Source organism: Nicotiana tomentosiformis, chromosome 2 (assembly GCF_000390325.3).
Source record: "Nicotiana tomentosiformis chromosome 2, ASM39032v3, whole genome shotgun sequence".
Taxonomy (NCBI): domain Eukaryota; kingdom Viridiplantae; phylum Streptophyta; class Magnoliopsida; order Solanales; family Solanaceae; genus Nicotiana; species Nicotiana tomentosiformis.
In genome coordinates this window covers 180,436,154-180,456,009 of record NC_090813.1, presented here as the reverse complement: position 1 = coordinate 180,456,009, position 19,856 = coordinate 180,436,154, and the positions used below count along the sequence as shown (strand labels likewise).

General features: G+C 39.1%; 2 protein-coding genes across 2 annotated transcripts; one reads left to right on the top strand and one right to left on the bottom strand.

The window, feature by feature from the left end:
* Window positions 1-8,072: 8,072 nt before the first annotated feature.
* LOC104092925 (protein bfr2-like) lies at window positions 8,073-12,031 on the bottom strand. The gene is made up of 2 exons (XM_009598624.4): window positions 11,428-12,031; window positions 8,073-8,267 (listed from the first exon to the last, which is right to left on the bottom strand). Exon 1 carries the CDS (start codon window positions 11,868-11,870, stop codon window positions 11,460-11,462), a length of 411 nt encoding a protein of 136 aa, XP_009596919.1. The 5' UTR covers window positions 11,871-12,031; the 3' UTR covers window positions 8,073-8,267; window positions 11,428-11,459.
* Window positions 12,032-17,098: 5,067 nt separating this feature from the next.
* Window positions 17,099-18,751, top strand: LOC104092924 (E3 ubiquitin-protein ligase RDUF1-like). The gene has a single exon (XM_009598623.4). It carries the CDS (start codon window positions 17,269-17,271, stop codon window positions 18,424-18,426), a length of 1,158 nt encoding a protein of 385 aa, XP_009596918.1. The 5' UTR covers window positions 17,099-17,268; the 3' UTR covers window positions 18,427-18,751.
* Window positions 18,752-19,856: the final 1,105 nt, after the last annotated feature.

The following is a 19,856-nucleotide window of genomic DNA, read 5'->3' as shown; positions in this document are numbered from 1 at the left end:
CACATGCGCGGAGCATATCCTCCAAGACCTAAATAGTGCATTCAGACTGCCTGTCCGTCTGAGGATGGAATGTTATGCTCAACTCAACCCGCGTACCCAACTCACGATGTCCTGCCCTTCAGAAGTGTGAGGTGAACTGTGTACCTCGATCAGAAATGATAGGCACGGGCACCCCGTGAAGACGGACGATCTCACGAATGTAAATCTCTACCAACCGCTCTGAGGAATAGGTAACTGCCACAGGAATGAAATGCGCCGACTTAGTCAGCATGTCCATAATGACCCAAACTGCATCGAACTTCCTCTGAGTCCTTGGAAGTCTAACAGCAAAATTCATAGTGATACGCTCCCACTTCCACTCAGGAATCTCTATCTTCTAAAGCAAACCACTAGGTCTCTGATGCTCGTACTTTACTTGCTGACAATTTAGACACCGAGCTATATATGCAACTATGTCTTTCTTCATCCTCCTCCACCAATAATGCTGTCGCAAGTCCTGATACATCTTGGCGGTGGCCGGATGAATAGAATACCGGGAACTGTGGGCCTCCTCAAGAATCAACTCACGATGTCCATCCACATTAGGCACACAAATTCGAACCTGTATCCTCAAAACTCCGTTATCTCCAACAGTAACTTGTTTGGCACCACTGTGCCGCACTGTGTCTCTTAGGACAAGTAAATGAGGATCGTCATCCTGCTGATCTCTCATGCGCTAAAATAAAGAAGACCGAGCAAATGTACAAGCTAGAACATGGCTGGGCTCAGAAATATCCAACCTCACGAACTGGTTGGCCAAAAGGCCTGAACATCCAATGCAAGTGGTCTCTCACCAACTGGAATATATGCAAGGCTACCTATACTTACTGACTTTCTACTCAAAGCATCGGCCACCACATTGGCCTTCCTGGGATGATACAATATGGTGATATCATAGTCTTTCAATAGCTCTAACCACCTTCTCTGCCTCAAATTGAGTTCCTTCTGCTTGAACAAATACTGCAAGCTCCGATGATCCGTGAATACATCACATGGCACGCCATAAAGATAGTACCTCCAAATCTTCAGCGCGTGAACAATGGCTGCCAACTCTAGATCATGAACAGGGTAATTATTCTCGTAAACCTTCAACTGCCGCATAACATATGCAATAACTATGCCACCCTGCATCAATATCGTACCCAAACCAATACGGGATGCGTCACAATATACTGTATAAGGTCCTGAACCTGTGGGTAACACCAATAACGGTGTCGTAGTCAAAGCTATCTTGAGCTTCTGAAAGCTCGCTTCACACTCGTCTGACCACCTGAACGGAACACCCTTCTAGGTCAATCTGGTCAACGGGGCTATTATAGATGAAAACCCTTCCACAAATCAACGGTAATAGCCCGCCAAACCCAGGAAACTACAGATCTCTGTAGCTGATGTGGGTCTAGGCCAGTTCTGAACTGCCTTAATCTTCTTAGGATCCACCTGAATACCCTCTGCTGATACAACGTGACCCAAGAAAGCAACTTAACTCAACCAAAACTCGCATTTTGAGAACTTAGCATATAACTGGCTGTCTCTTAGAGTCTGAAGAATGACCCGAAGGTGCTGCTCATACTCCTCTCGGTTGTGGGAGTAGATCAAGATATCATCAATAAATACAACCACAAAGGAATCCAAGTAGGGCTTGAACACCTGGTTCATCAAATCCATGAATGCTGTTGGGGCATTTGTCAGCCCAAATAACATCACTAGAAACTCGAAATGCCCGTACCGAGTCCGAAAAGTTGTCTTAGGGACATCAGATTCCCTAATCCTAAACTAATGGTAGCCAGATCTCAAATCAATCTTCGAAAATACCTGGGCACCCTGAAGCTGATCAAATAAATCATCAATCCTCGGGAATGGATACTTGTTCTTGATAGTGACTTTGTTCAACTGTCGATAATTTATACACATCCTCATCGATCCATCTTTCTTCTTCATAAACAACACAGGTGCACCCCAGGGCGAGGCACTAGGTCTAATGAAGCCCTTATCAAGCAAATCTTGCAACTGCTCCTTCAATTCTTTCAACTCTGGCGGGGCCATGCGGTATGGCGGAATGGAAATAGGCTGAGTGCCCAGAGCCAAATCAATACAGAAATCAATATCCCTGTCGGGTGGCATCCCCGGCAGGTCTGCAAGAAACACCTTTGGAAAATCAGAAACAACCGGCACTGAATCCACGGAAGGAACCTCCGTACTAGAATCGCGGACATAAGCCAAATAAGCTAGACACCCTTCTCGACCATATGTCGAGACTTCACATAAGAGATAACCCTGCTGGCAGAATGGCCAAGATTCTCTCTCCACTCTAATTGAGGCAACCCCTTTAAGGCTAAGGTCACCGTCTTGGCATAATAATCTAATATAGCATGATAAGGTGACAACCAATCCATACCCAGTATGACATCAAAATCAACCATGTCGAGAAGTAGAAGATCTACACGAGTCTCAAGACTCCCAATGGTAACCACACACGAACGATAAACACGATCTACAACAATAGCATCTCCCAATGGTATGGACACATACACAGGAGCACTCAAAGAATCACTGGGCACAACCAAATATGAAGCAGAATAGGATGACACATAGGAGTAAGTAGATCCCGGATCAAATAGAACTGAAGCATCTCTACTGCAAACTGAAACAGTACTTATGATAACAGCATCAGATGACTCAGCCTCAGCCCTGGCTGGGAAAGCATAACATCGGGGCTGGGCCCCACCACTCTAAACTACGTATCTGGGATGGCCTCTAACTGACTGGTCTCTACCTCTAACGACCTAACCTTCACCTCTAACAATCTGGCCTCTACCTCTGGCTGTCTGACCCCTACCCCTGGCTGGTTGAGCAGGTGGTGCAGCAACTGGTGCCGGAACCATGGCACGAGAACTCTGATGCTGTGAGCTACCCGTTGCTCGAGGGAAAAATCTAGCAATGTGCCTCGGATTACCACAAGTATAACATAACCTCGGCTGCTGTGACTGCTGACCTTGAAATTAACCTTGTCAACCTGAATAGCCACCCTGATGACTCTGGAGTAGAGGTGCACTAATAGGAGCTAGTGGCGCATTGTAGGCTAGCTGGTCGGAATAATGCATCTGAGGGCCACGACCACCTGAGGCACCGTAGGATGCCTGGAGCGCTGAATGAAACGACCTGGGAGGATGGCCTCTACCAAAAGTACTCCTGCCTCTAGATGAGGCACCGCTGAACTCACCGAAATAACGAGGTCTCTTGTCAGACCCCTGACCTCTCTAAGTAAGAACCATTTCGACTCGTCAGGCGACATTAGCAGCCGCCTGAAAAGATATCTCACTCCTAGTCTCCTTAGCCATATGCAATCTGATAGGCTGAGCAAGTCCATCAATAAACCTCCTCACCCTCTCTCTCTCGGTGGGAAGCAGAAGAATAGCATGACGGGCCAAATCCATAAAATGGGTTTCATACTGAGTAACAGTCATACCGCTCTGCTGGAGACGCTCAAACTGACGGCGACGCTCCTCTCTCAATGTGATAGGCAAAAACTTCTCTATGAAGAGCTGAGAGAACTGGTTCCAAGTAAGAGCAGGCGACCCAACTGGTCTGGTCAACAAGTAATCTCTCCACCACTTCTTGGCGGAACCAATCATCTGAAATGCAGCAAAATTGACCCCATTGGTCTCCACTATACCCATGTTTCATAGAACCTCGTGACAACTATCAAGATACTCTTAGGGGTCCTCTAAAGGAGCACTCGTCTCAAAGTGGTTGTGAGATTTAGATCTGCAGACACTTGCAATGTGGCCAATTTTGTTGCACAATTGATATCAGATAACATTAGTGAAATTATTGTTATTCGCGGCTTGCCACTAAGCTGGCGGATTGGAGCGAGCATTCTGCCGCCATGACTGAGGATTATGAGTAGGAATACCATTATTGTTCTAACGATGATTGTTACGGTTGTTGGAATTCTTGGTTGGTTTGTTGTGAGTGGCCACCGCAGTAGTGATTTGGTTCGACATTTTCTTAGCCTTCTCATGACGGAGAAAGACCTCATGGTCAAGCAGCTTCTCATACAGTTTTTCATAGGTGACTGTGGTGTCACGAGCACGTATAGTAGCCGAGATCTCGCGAAACTCATGGCCAAGTCCACTAAGGATTTTGACAATGAGTTAGGAGTTAGTAACAGGGGCACCAGCAGTGGCTAGTTCATCTGAAAGGGACCGAATACGTTGAAGGTATTCAGTAATAGGGAGGGAGTCTTTGGTAATTTGGGCAAGTTGATCACGAAGGCTAAAGATTCGAGTTTGGGACTTGTTTACATAAGCAGTATGCAAAGAGTCCCAAGTCTATTTTGATGTGTTGGCAGCAGCAACTGTGGAGGCAATAGTAGGATCAACAGACGCCATAAGGGCGTTTTGAATTAGTTGATCCTGACGGAACCAAAGTGTATAAGCAGGGTTGGGGGTAGTGTCGGTGCCAAAAGTGGTGCTCGGGGTGGGAGTCGGGGTAGATCTATCAAGGTGACCATAGAGGTCATGTCCATGCATAAGCATGGAGAACTGAGCTTTCCAAGTGAAAAAATTTGACTGCCACTAAGTTTGATTGGCAGTTGGAAAGAGGGGTTGAATTGAACTATGTTGTTGATACCAGTAGTGTTACCAACATTGATAACTCTGGAAGTGTTTCCATCTTTCGTCATTGGAGGATTTGGTTCTTGGAAGAAAACAAAATTAGGATCATGCTCGTTAGAGTTGTATAGGCTTCGATACCATATGAACACTTGAATAGATGATGGAAAACTGTATCTCTTATTGAATGCATAAATGAGTTTAAATACAAGTTACATTAACCAACTTTCTAGAGTTTTATGTAAACCAAATAACTAAAGAATCCTATCTAAATCAAATAGATAACTCTGAAGAACTAGCTATGATATCATCTAATCTAGAAGATAAATGCAATCTAATCTAAAAAGATAAATACTAAGAACAAACTGATAACTACTAGTAACATGGACTGTTGGTCCGATAAAGTGCAAGTGAAACGAGAAGCAAAGAAAATTCTGTGATTCTACTTCTCCAATATTATAGTAATAATTCTTTTTCTAGCTAGATGCTTGCTAGCTTCAAAATTTATGTAAATGTGTGCAACTAGACACAGAGTTTAATATTGTTTATCCGTAAAATAGTACATTTAAATTTATACGTGGTTTCTAGTCAAGTGAACTAATTTGGTCCTGAAATAATACAATAATTGATGAAATATACGATACTTAGCCTTAGAATGTGGATGAAACAGCAGCAATGATAATTCCGTAAATACGGTTTTCGGGCACAGCAATGATGAGATCAAAAAGCAAGAAAATAAAATTGTATAAAGCTTTGTATAGAATATAGTATATATTTTTGCCAGAAAATTCGTGTCATTTACAATGGTAACTGAGCTCACTATTTATAGTTATGCCTAGGGAAAGAGGTCCTAGGATAGTGCCCTCCTTTAATGTCAATTATGAGGGTCATTGATGAAGATGTAACGGTGAACATAAATGCCAAATTCTCTGTAACGGACAGTCGCTCTTAATGCTGTAAAATATTCCTTAGTAAATACTACCGGGCGCAGAGCATTTAATACACTTTTATGAACGTTATCCTTTCCGGTGACAAGCAGAGTGACTGCGTTCGGTCCTCAGCCATCCCATCTTAGATTCTACGTGTCCTCATTTTAGTTAACCACGTGTCATATCATATTTTACCCTATACAACTATGTTGACTTATGTGTTGTATCTTTAATGGAGAAGAAAATATTAAATATTATCAGAAAGTTGTTAAAATATTGCATTCAAGTAAAAAAATTGAATTGTTTAATTTAGACCAAATACATAGACACTCTTTAAATTTGGCTCCAAATTCTATTTAAGCACTTTATATTTACCTAGTACCTATTGAACACTTTAAGTGTGCCTAAACTGTGCCAATTGAGCACACTTTTCACTATTCGAAACATTTCAAAGCGCGTATTCATAAATCGCCAATGACATGCCAAGTGAAGGACACGTTGCCCACCCTTATGTACCTCCGCATTCTCCTTTCTTTTCTTTTTTCCTTTTCTTTTCTTTTTTACTATTTTTCCTTTTCTAAGTCTTCTGAAATTTGACTTGCATGATTTCGACGAAAGTGTTGTTGTTGGGAATAAACTCCCATATAAATAATATTTACGGTAATAACAGCAGAATAATAACACAGTATCGAGATATGATAATCAACAAAAAGAACAACAACACAAAGATTTTAACGTGAAAATCCCTTCTGAATAAGGGAAAAAATCACGGACCCAAAAGGAGCAAAGTAATCCACTATAATGAGGAATTTTACACTCCGTAGTCCCAAGTAAAGTACTCCAGGGATCACTACACACTCAAAAGAAAGAACATTCTTTTGAGATTTCCACCTCACTACAATATCGCTCGCCCTCTATATTTTTCCTACACAGTTTATTTCTCACAATGCCTGAGAAATATTCTTTGTAACTACTGTGTTGCTTCTCTTTTTGTATGTTTAAAGAATGAAGCCTATGCATCTATTTATAGGAAGAGTGGCCTCACTTTCAACCAATCAGAAGCTTGCCTCCTTGCAACTTGCCAATTTGATTCTTGCAAATTGATATCAAAACCAAGTTTGACCAAAACTTGTTTTGGTTATCTTTTTTTTTTTCCGTCAAAATAAGGACTTCATATTACTTCATCAACGAACAACAAAGTTCAAATGTACTCTTCACATCCTGGACAACCCAACTTGGGAAAAACTTCTCCCAGGAGATGTCCTTCAATAAAGAAATAGAAAATCTAGCTAAACTATGAGCTACTTTGTTCAACCTCCTTAGAATATATAGAAACTCCACGTGATCAAACATGGTTGATAGCTTCCAAATGTCTTCACATAGCACTTCTATCTCCCATCAATCTCCCCCTCCAAATTTATTCACCGGAAGGAGATAATACCGGGGTTGATAGTTTGAGTGCATGCCGACAAGTTCTTTGCATAGTTAGAACTTGTCTCTTGGTACCACCTTGGTCAACATATCTGCAGGATTTTCACTTGTGGATATCTTCAGGACTTGCAGAGATTCACTCTATACCTTTTCTCAAATCTAGTGATATCTTACATCGATGTGTTTGGTCCTTGCATGGCCCATCTCCGACCTGTGCCGAATAACCGGCTGAACTAATCTGACTGGCTGAGCTGCTGGAGCCTGACACTGGGGAGCTATCTGCTCCGGAGCGGGAGTGGTGGGAGTCTGGGCTCCTCCTCCAGCCTGAGAGACTCCTGGTGCCATGGGAAATGCGCCAGTCTGGGACACACTCTCCATAAGGCCCACCAAATGGACCAAAGCGTCCTATAGTACTAGGTGGCAATGAACCCCTCCGGAACCTGAGCTGGTCCGGCAGGAACAGTCTGGGTTGGAACCTCCTCATCAAGATCTATCTGAGGCTCCACTGCCGGGGCTGCTGCTCGAGCTCTGGGTTGGGCCCTGCCCCTGCCTCTGCCCCTGCCTCGGCCTATGGCACGGCCTCGACCTCTGCCCCTCGTAGGAGATGCCACTAGAGGCTCTGGCTACTGCTTAGCTGAGGAAGCGATACGTGTTCTCGCCATCTTCTAGAGAATAAGAGTAGAAGAGTTCAATCAGTATTGAGAAAGAAAAATCGCACGACATAGAAGAATAGAAGTGAAACTTGCTCCTAAACTTCATAGCCTATGGAAGATAAGCACAGACGTCTCCGTACCGATCCTCCAGACTCTACTAAGCTTACTCGTGAATCGTGAGACCTAGGCAACCTAGTGCCTTGATACCAACTTGTCACGATCCGAAATTCCCACCAACGTGACCGTGGTGGTGCCTAACATTTCACTTGCTATGCAAGCCAATGTTAGAGAATCATTAAACCAATTTCTTATTTCTATTCAGTAAATAACATTAATTAACTAAGATGAAATATAATAAGTGCAGAATATTATAAAACTATATTAATTACTACCAGCCGGATCTGGAGTCACAATTCACGAGCATTCTATAATTTACTACAAGTAATAGTCTGAAAGAAATTCAACTGTCTGAATGAAAGAAACAGTAGAACAGAAAAGATAGACGGGGACTTCAAGGTGTGTAAACGCCGACAGATCTATCTTGAGTCTCTGGACAACGGACCAATAACAAAATCTCGATCAACCCGAGCAAGTACCAAAATCTGCACAGAAAGTGCAGAGTGCAGTATCAGTACAACCAACCCCATATGCTGGTAAGTGTTGTGCCTAACCTCGATGAAGTAATGACGAGGCTAAGGTCGACGAAGCTGTGCATAAATAATAACAGGGAGATAGAATAACAAGTACAAACCTTACTTAAACATTTGGTTCCATAATATCAATCTCAACTTTGAAATAAAAACTCAATTATCACCAGAAAATCCGTAAACATGATAAGAACGATAAATTGAACAACACTAGTGTAACACGTAGCAATTAGGCATAGGAAATAGACAATATAAGAAAAACAAAGAAACATAGAAAACAAGTAAATTGGCGGCGCATAAGTACTCGTCACCTCACATATACGCCGCTCACATGAATTTCACTTAGCAAGTAATCGAAGGTTCCTAATTCCCTCAAGTCAGGGTTAGACGCAACACTTACCTCGCTCCAAAGGCCACTTAATTCTCAATCACATCTTTTCCTTTGGAATTCACCTCCAAACCACTCGTATCTATTCAAAAATGACTCAATAATATCAAATATTGCTAAAGAAATCAATTATATTGCATAAATTAAATTTCCCAAATTTTCCTCCAAAAAGTCAAAAAATCGACCCCGGGTCCGCTTGGTCAAAACTCGAGGTTCGGACCAAAATCCTTTTACTCATTCACCCACGAGCCCGAATATGTAATTAGTATTGGAATCCGACCTCAAATTGAGGTCTAAATTCCCAAATTTCCGAAATCCCTAGTTTCTACCCTAACCCCTAATTCTACCATAAAAACTCTAGATTTTAGGTTGATGATTCATAAAATGTAATGGGTAATTGAAAGAAAATAGTTTAGAAGCACTTACCAACACTTTGGGGAAGAAAATGACTCTTAAAAATCGCCTTTACCCGTTTGGTTCTTGAAAAATGTTGAAGAAATAGCTTAAACCCGTGTTTGATTCTGCTTTATGCACTGGGTGACAGTGTTCATCGCGATTGCGTGAACACTGCCGCATTCGCAAAGAGTAACCTCCTAAGGACTTACGCGATTGCGAGAGGCTTTACGCATTCGCGAAGGCTTAGCCCACCTTACCTTCACGTTCGTGTGAAATGGCTCACGTTCGCGTAGAGCTTCCCCAGATCCCCTGCCCAGCATAGCTAGAGTTACGCGTTTGCGTTCGACCTGTCACGTTCGCGTAGAGAAACTCCCCCCAATGCTCCGCGTTCGCGACCATGGTCTCGCATTCGCGTAGAGTAAATCCTCCCCAGCCTAGTTTCCCCTTCGCGATCGCGAGAGTGACTACGCGATCGCGAAGCACAATATTGCAGACATCAAATACAACAAAAATACCAGATTTTTCTAAGTTCAAAATATTCCGTGGCCTATCCGAAACTCACCCGAGCCCTCGAGGTTCTAAACCAAATATGCACACAAGTCTAAAAATATCATACGGAGTTGCTCGCGCGATCAAATAGCCAAAATAACACCTAAAACTACGAATTTAGCACCAAATCAAATGAAATTCTCAAGAACACTTGTAAAATTTCTATTTTCTCAACTGGACGTCCGAATCACGTCAAATCAATTTCGTTTCTCACCAAATTTTACAAAAAAGACTTAAATATCATAATGAACCTGTACCGGACTCCGGAACCAAAATACAGACTCGGTACTAATAATACCAAACATTAATCAATTCTTTAAGACAACTAATTTTTAAACTTTTAATTTTTATCCAAAATTCATAACTCAAGATAAGGACCTCCGAATTCGATTTCGGACATACGCCTATGTTCCATAATTAGATATGGACCCATCGGGACCATCAAAATATGGATCCGGACCCGTTTACCAAAAATATTGACCGAAGTCAAATAAAATTAACTTTTTAAGGCATAAATTCTTATTTTTATCAATTTTTAACATAAAAAGCTTTCTGGAAATCTGCTCGGACTGTGCACGTAAATCGAGGAGGATAAAAATAATATTTTTAAGGCTTAAGAGCGTATATTCAAGTTCTAAAACATAAGATGACCCTTTTGGATCATCACAATTGGATAGTTCAAAATATCTTCACAGTAAGTTCTACTTCCATGAATTTTCAAAAAAGAACATAAGTAACTGTCATGAATTTTCTTGATCTTCTTCATTTGACTTCCTCTGCTCTTCAAAAGAATCATCTAGCAAAGCAAGAGGAGTAACTACGTTCATAGTACTTTTTCTTAGTCGACGACGCTTGCACGATTGCCTTATCATTTCAGCTACTCTATGTTTCCTTTTTGGTCGTCCATCACCTGCCCAAGAGGGGCTCCTAAATCTAGCTGGACGTATAATATCCTACACCTAACTGTCACTTTACCCGAAAAATAATCAGTTTCGTCTCGAACTGTTTTAAGACTGTATCTCAACTTCATAGGTGCAGATGGATCATCATGCAAGTTTTCCTACATATTCAATTGCATATTAGCAAAAAGGTTTAATTAGTTAATTAGATAAAACTTTAAACTAGTTATATAAGAGATCTTACAGCAAAATATAAGAGATGAGTAACTTTAAACACAAGAGATATTAGAATAAACATAAGGGATCATATATAAACTTTAAACTAGTTATATAAGAGATTTTATAATACTTTTAACTAGTACAATAAATTAACAAAAACTTTTAAACTAGTTATATAATAGATCTTACAGCAAAACATAAGTGATCTAAACTAGTTATATAAGAGATCTTACAGCAAAACATAAGAGATCTAAACTAGTTATATAAGAGATCTTACAGTAAAACATAAGATATCATTAACTTTAAACACAAGAGATATTAGAATAAACATAAGAGATCATATATAAAATTTAAACTAGTTATATAAGAGATCTTATAACAAAACATAAGAGATCATTAATTTTAAACACAAGAGATATTAGAATAAACATAAGAGATCATATATATAAACATAATGCAATGATTAGCAATTTAAGACATTTAAACATTTGAAAAATATTATTAATATCAAATGTAAAATACAAATGGAGAAGAAAAACAAAAATCAAAATTCAATACAGAGTCCTCGAGCTATATTTGTATTTCGAGCAGAAAATTCGACATTATTTTTGTTTCATTTTCCCCATCTTCGACAAATTCGAGTGGAACAAAAATATTGAGTTACCTCATTTTCCCCGGTTGGACATTATTTGTGTTTCAGGCAGCAAATTCTTGCTCATCCGTCACTTCCACCTCATCCACACCATCTTTCTCTGACTTGTCCCCGTCGTCATCTTCTGTTGTTTGTTCTTCGTCAGTTTTCTCCTCTACACTATCTTTCTCTGACTCGTCCCCATCGTCATCTTCCGTTGTTTGTTCTTCGTTAGTTTTCTCGTCTGCACTATTTTTCTCTGACTCGTCCCCATCGTCATCTTCCGTTGTTTGTTCCTCGTTACTTTCCTCCTCTGCACTATCTTTCTCTGACTCATCCTTATCGTCATTTTCCATTGCTTCTTCATTGTCAGTCTCCTCATCCGGTTTTTCCTCGTCACCTTCCTGTGACTCAATCTCATCTCCATTGGACACTGACCCAGAAGCAGTTTCATCCGGAATAGCTTCCATCGTCATCGATCTCTTGTGATTTGATTGATAGAAGAAAAGGGGATTTTAAAAAGCAATAGAATGACAAGAAATAATGGGGATCTTAGAACATAGCAGAACAAAAAGGACTAGAAAGCACAAGAAAATGGAGAATTTACAAGCCAACACTCTTTCCCTTTCCCGTTAAAATCTACATAAGGGCTTTGAAGGAAGGGTTTGTCTTTCAGAAGTTTTCCTATTATAATTTGATTTTGATTTACAAACGGGTCCTTTTATATTTTCACTTTGCAAAGGTAGGCTTCTATATCGCCACATAGGATATATATATATATATATATATATATATATATATATATATATATATATATATATATATATATATATATATAAAATTGAAAAAATATATTAAAACAGGTAGGGACATTTACTTAAATTCAATTTATATATATATATATATATATATATATATATATATATATATATATATATAAAATTGAAAAAAATATATTAAAACAGGTAGGGACATTTACTTAAATTCAATTTGTAAAGGCCATATCATCCTAAAAGCTCTTCGTTTAACCCCCAAGGAAAAATATGATATCGAAATCTATAATTTAAGTAATTAAATAAATCTAAAAACTTTAAAGTTATGGTAACTTTTGTACATTAATTAAAAAGCAAGTGGAGAAAACTAATTTGAGATTAGAATGACACTGTTTGAAGAAGAAATAGGCATAGGGTAAACCTAACTCATGTATAATAAATAGCCCGCAAATCATACATGAGGGTAAATTATATTAGATAAGCCTAGTACAATGAGTTCGATCGAGAAAGTATGCAAATGAATTTCAAACCCTAGATATCCTATTTAAAAAGTCCCATGCTCAACCAATTCGACTATTTTTGTTGGGATATACTATTAAGTATTAACCATGCGTTTTAGCTATAATATTGTGTTTTATTCTTTATGGAAGAATTATTTATTTGATTTATTCGATTGAATAAAGTATTATTTTAAATAGATCATTTGTTGCATGTGTGTCCTTTAGTTATGTAGTAGATAATTTAGTGTATAAAATCATAACTCATGCAAAGAAGATTAAATTATCACTTCTCATAATTAATAAATTATGTTCACAATCGAAGATATTGTTGGGCAAAATATCTTGATGATTGTAACATAAGATTAAAGTACAATTTATCTTGATTATGGGAGTGGTTTTACTTCAACTTCTTGTGCTAGTATACCTAGTATATATTGAACGGACCAAGTAGAGAAAAGATATTTTTCTACTGAATATATATAAAATATTTTCTATGATTCATTAAATGAGCTTATACTCCTAATCTTGATATAGTTATTATGATCAATGTGATTTGTTTATTATTTTGATTTATCAAAAGGTATAACTTTATTCAGAGTTAGTGTATGCCTAATAGATTGGACATTAACGAATAGCATTTGTGAAATAACAATTACTAATTGATAGAATCTATGGCTTGACTTTGAGTTTGATGATACCCCTTTATGTAAACTTATATGTTTTCATGTGAAAATCGACCGGTGAATTTTGTATCCGTCACATGAAATAGTTTAAGCGGAATTATAGAGGATTTAATTAGTTGATTAAATTAAATTATCAGTGATTTGGTTTAATTAACTAGTATTTGTAAACATAACATGGGGAGTTAAACGAAGTGTTAGTGATTTTAAAAATTTATATTGCGAAGTTCAATTGTAATTTTTAGTGGAATAAACTGTGATTAATTATAGTAGGATTTAATTCATCTAAATTTCGAATTAATACTATAATTGGTAGTCTCTTATTATTTATGTGGTCTCTGCTATACCTAGTAGAAATCTGGACAGACTTGAGTAAAAACTAACTTGGGAAAACAGTTATTTGTTTGAGTTAGAGTAGGATTCTACTACACTATCAGAATCTTACACGATTTTTAGCCTGTTTTTTGGCTTAATTTCAGGTCTACAAATAAAAGACCAGTTTCACCTAATAACTCAATCTTTAGAACTGTATTATTTGTCCACTCAAATAATTTTATCCAAAATTTTACAAGGAGCATAGCAAAAGACTGCAACTTTGGATTCTTGCTCTGTAAATGACTTGTGCAATAATTTCGAGAGGTTAGTGCTTCAAATCTCCGTAATTAAATCATTATCTAATTTACATTTTGTGATACCTGAATTTTATGTTTGCTTTTGATGTGCATGTTCTAACCATTATGAGGGGTTATAAGATATATTCTTGTTATATTAGTTCTAGACGTATTTTAAATGCCATACAGATTGGGATTGATGGTGAAATTGACGAAGACTTTGGGGGAATTTACGCTAAATTACACAAACAAATGGAACGCGTCCATTATAAGGAATCTAAATTGACACTTGTTTTAACTCGCCGACTAATATTGTGAAATAAATAAAGAATATATCAGCGACTATACGGATCGAAATTATTTCAAACTCGGCGTTCGGAAATTCAATGGATTTCTTGTCAGGTCAACGTTCTTCGTAGACGTCTCTAAACTGGCTTCGTGAATTTGCCAAATGTTCCCTTCTCTTCTTTTCTTCTATATCGCAATTTGGTTCCTAATCAGCTTTAGCACCTCTTAATTATTTCATCGCATAAATTATATAACATTTCTTGTTAATGTTGAAGTTTTAACTCTAATGTCTCATATTTTTTATTCAGTTTGTTGATAGTTGTGCCAAATCCTTGGTGCAAACAACAAAACAATCTAGTAAAATATAAGAAGTAAGGGGTGTGGGGAGGGTAGTGTGTACGCAGACCTTACCCCTACCTTATGAAATAGAGAGGTTATTTCCGATAGACCCTTGGCTCAAGAAAACGAAAAAGACGAAAAAGACAATATATCAGTACCATCAACAGAAACCATTGAAATAATAAAGCATTATAAGAAACCAAAAAATAGTTAAAACGTAATACAATAATCAGTAAAGAAAAACGAGAGAATAGTGAGAACACAACATAAACCACTAGAAATCTAAGACAAACCCTATCAGTCTATCCTCACACCCAGAACGAAGTAGAAAAATGTTCAACTATCTCCTAACCTACAACCCTAATGCTCGATCTCCATACCTTCCAATAAATGGCCATGTCCTCGAAAATTTGAAGTCACGCCATGTCCTTCCTGATCACCTCTTCCCAATACTTCTTAGGCCGCCATCTACCTCTTCTCGTTCCCGCCAAAGTCAACCGCTCACACCTTCTTACCGGGGCATCAGAGCTTCTCCTCCGCACATGCCCAAACCATCTAAGTCTCACTTCCCGCATCTTGTCATCTATAGGAGTCACGCCCACCTTCTCCCGAATATCTTCATTCCTAATCTTATCTATCCTAGAGTTTTCACACATCCACCTCAACATTCTCATCTCTGCTACTTTCATTTTCTGTATATGTGAGTTCTTAACCGTCCAACACTCTACCCCATACAACATAGCCGATCTAACCACCGCTCTATAAAACTTACCTTTGAGTATCAATGGCACTTTCTTGTCACACAGGACTCCAGATGCTAACCTCCATTTCATCCAACCCACCCCTGTACGGTGTGTGACGTCCTCATCGATCTCCCCGTCCTACTGGATAACCGACCTCAGGTACTTGAAACTGGCTCTCTTGGGGATAACCAGTGATCCAAGGCTGACGTCCATGCCCACTTCCCTCGATTCGGCGGCGCTGAACTTGCACTCCAAGTACTCTGTTATTGTTCTGCTCAACTTGAAACCCTTAGACTCAAGGGCTTTTCTCCAAACCTCCAGCCTCTCGTTAATACCGTCTCGCGCCTCATCAATAAGAACTATGTCATCATCGAATAACATACACCATGGAACCACCCTTTGAATATGTCGTGTCAGTGCGTCCATCGCTAGGGCAAATAAGAATGGGCTGAGCGCAGATCCTTGATGTAACCCCATAACAACTGGAAAATTCTCTGAGTCGCCTCCCACTGTCCTAACCCGAGTCTTAGCTCCGTCAAACATGTCTTTGATCGCTCGAATGTAAGCTACTGGCACACCTTTTACCTCCAGGCATCTCTAGAGAACCTCCCTAGGGACCTTGTCATACGCTTTCTTTAAGTTAATAAACACCATATGCAAATCCTTCTTCCTATCCCTGTATTGTTCCACCAACCTTTTAGTAAGGTGGATAGATTTCATGGTCGAACGACCCGGCATGAACCCGAATTGGTTGTCGAATATAGACACCGTCCTCCTCACTCTCACTATATCCTTGATGCAACCATATTTACCAAATTAACTATATTCAACTACTACTATACTCCACAATTTTCACCGAAGGATATGGTGGGACGATAATAGTCACTCCTCCATCAGTGACATATATATAATTTATTACAAATATTATTAAATTATATTGTTACAATTTAACTTGTAAGTAAGTTTGAGTTCAGAATTGTGACGATTTTAACTTTACTCTCAAACTATAAAAATATTCTTTTTTAGAAAAAAAATATATATTTACACGTATATTTATAATAACATTTTAATATTTTATTGAATTAATATTTTTTTTTTTAGTCGATGGTCTATTGAAAATAACTTTTATATTTTTACAAGTTAGGAGTAAGATTTGAGTAACTTTATCCTTCCCAAATCTCACGCTGCATGGGAATATGCTGGTATGTCATTGACTCATTGTTGTTGTTGCAAAGTGTATTGAGATAACACTTATGTGAAATAGTATTTTTACAAGTTTTTGAATAATTATAGATTTTAAATTTGAACAAGGATATGAAGTTTCTTTTTGACAAGACAAGGAACCAATAATCAATTGTCTATAAGTTGTTCATAGTATTTGTTATTGCAAATATTTTCTTTCCCAACATTAACCAAATATTATTGTTCAAACGTTAAATAAACTTCTATATTGACTGGCTTAAAGACAAAGAAGGGAAAAAAGTAATGCTCCTAAATGGTGACCAGTCAACTAACGCCGTTAATCTCTCTGTTGCCAGTTGCCATGTACTCCTTCCTATACTAATTATTATGCCACCACTCCCGTTAACAAACCCCGCTCCATTCAACGCGTGGACCACACGATACAGTAAAAACCAAAAAAAGAATACAACGCTCCTTCCTCCGCCGTTCACACCCCCCCCATCATTACCCCCTCCCCCCAACACCTACCCACCCACCACCCCCACGCGTCTTCGTTTTTATAAACTCAAAAACTCTTTTCTCTTTTCTTCTTTATTATAGCTTTCACATTCTTCAACGCTCCCCTCAAGTTCCTCTTTATACTTCACACAACTTTTTGTTCCGGCGATAACTCCAAATCACCAAATTCGGGTTCTGATTAATCGGATCTAGTTAACCGGGTTTACTATCGGATCGAGTTAGGATTTCCGGTCTAGCAGATGTCTTCATCGTATTGGTGTTACCGGTGTACGCGATTTGTTAGGATTTCAGCTGGGAGCGACGTCGTTTGTCCGTACTGTGATAGTGGATTTATTGAAGCTGCTGAGGCTAGTAATATCGGATCGTCGCCGGAAACTCGCCGTAGATTTAACGGGCGGCCAGATTCGGAACGTAGTGTTAACATGGGATCTCGCCGGAGCCGGCGTAATCGCGGTGGAGACAGATCTCCGTTCAATCCTGTTATTGTTCTTCGTAGTCCGTCGGAAACTCCTGCTGGAGATGATGAAGCTGCAGGAGAGGAGCGGAGTTACGAGCTTTACTATGACGACGGCGAAGGTTCTGGTCTCCGTCCGTTACCACCGACGATGTCAGAGTTTTTAATGGGATCTGGATTTGACCGGTTGCTCGATCAGCTAGCACAAATCGAGGTGAACGGATTTGGCCGGCCGGAGAATCCTCCGGCGTCGAAATCGGCGATTGAATCGATGCCGATCTTAGAAATAGCATCTCATCACGTGAATACAGAAGAGCATTGCGCCGTTTGTAAAGAAGCTTTTGTTTTAGGCTCCGAAGCACGTGAAATGCCGTGTAAACACATCTACCATACCGACTGTATTCTCCCGTGGCTGTCGCTACGCAATTCATGTCCCGTTTGCCGGCACGAACTTCCGGCGGAATCGCCGGGAACTACAACCTCTGGCGACTTCGCTCGATCGAGAAATGATGATGAAGCGATGGGATTGACGATATGGAGACTCCCCGGAGGTGGATTCGCTGTGGGGAGATTTGCCGGCGGAAGACGGGGAGCGGAGAGGGAACTTCCAGTAGTGTATACAGAAATGGACGGCGGGTTTAACAATGGGGTGCCGAGAAGAATAGCTTGGAGATCAAGGAGGAGTAATACGAGTCGAAATGGCGGTGGAATAAGCCGAATTTTCGGCAATGTTGCATCGTTTTTTAGAAGATTATCGCCTTCTTCTCAACGGCGGAGAGCGCTCGAAATACATTCGAGTAGTTCGGATTCATCCGGGTCCGGATCAGGATCTGCTGTATTTCGGAGTCGGAGCGTTTCAAGTACTTCAGTATTCAGTAGATATTTGAGAAGAAGCAGTAGAACTTGGGTACCGGAAGAGGGTAATGGAGTAACTAGATGGTAATTATTTTGGGAAAAAAATGATAAAAATGTCATTATTCAATTATTATTTACTAAGAAAACAGAAAATTCGTCACGGAGCAGTCGATTAGAGGTAGAAGAGCGGCAGACCACAGCTTATTGAGAGATATGGCATAATTTCTCGAGCATTATGTATCGAGTTTCAAACTGTGTGCGAGATGATTTTTCGGTGATAAAAGAATTGCTTTATAATTTTCCTAATTTATCTTGGATTCACTTTGTGACAATGAAATGTAGAAAGCTGGCCATTTTGGAGGAATCTGTAAATAGAGAAGGCTTTGATCTGTAATTGAATATACTTTTTACTATATCATTTTCTGAGTTTCAATATCGGTAATTGAAAGACAATTGTAGCTTCTTGAAATGGTTTATTCTGTTTATTTTGATTGAAAGAAAGTAAATTAGTTGTGAATAGTCCTTTTTGGATTTGTTGAATCAATCTGTAAACACCTGTCTAAGCTGATTTAAATTAACACTGTAGATTAAATCTTGTATGTTTCTATTTGGAGAAACTTTTATGCCCCAATAATTTTTTCGGGCTTAATTGACATAACAATAATTTCACTGGGTATAACGCCCTTATTTGAAGCGCTATACTTAAAAAAATTGTTTCCCGGAATTAGTTTTTGCCTTATTTAAAGAGGTTAAGGATTTTCTAAAAATTCATTTACAAATATTCTCAAGTCTTCTAAAATATTTTTTCGTTAAGTTATTTTATATTTTGTCATAATGTATGAAGAGCGAAAAATAAGAGTTTCATTATATTGGGAGGGGGTGAGGTTGTGGTGGCGAATAACTCAGTAACCTATAGTTTATCTCCACAGTGTCATGTTAAGTTGCCACTAACAATGGAGTACGATACATTGGTATCGTTGTTATGTAAAAAAAAATGAGTGTGAACAAACGTTCGGTGAACCTTAAAGTAACCGGAAGATATCCGTATTCTGTCACTCCGCAAGGGGTTGCATGTTATGCTAAGTTTAACATCGAGGACGATGAAACTCTGAAAGATTTTTTGAGGACTCCGGATGAATACCAGGAATTTCTTGTGATAAAAATGTTGGAAATGTACGTCAAGGTTGAAGACGTTCGCAATAATGAGGTTGCGCAAAGCAGGGATATCCCTCAGTCATCGGGTGATTATTTTGGAGCAGTTTTAGCCGAACAGGTTCCGGCTGAAAGAGTTTGGCCTGATCTAAACTTATCTCCACGGGCGAATGAGGAGCGAAGAAATGATTTCTCTCTTAGTTTACATAATTCACAAGACGAGCGGTAAACTTTAATTTTCCTTTGTGTTACGATGTTTATTTTTGCTGTATTGAATTTGTATTAACACTCATATATTCCACATGGGGTACCAGCCAGATATGAATTTTAAAAGTTATGAACCAACGACCAGTTGGAATATGCTTA

Excerpts from the sequence above, each read along its gene's own strand:
- LOC104092924 (XM_009598623.4), top strand. The coding sequence starts at position 17,269 with ATGTCTTCATCGTATTGGTGTTACCGGTGTACGCGATTTGTTAGGATT.
- LOC104092925 (XM_009598624.4), bottom strand. The coding sequence starts at position 11,870 with ATGACGATGGAAGCTATTCCGGATGAAACTGCTTCTGGGTCAGTGTCC.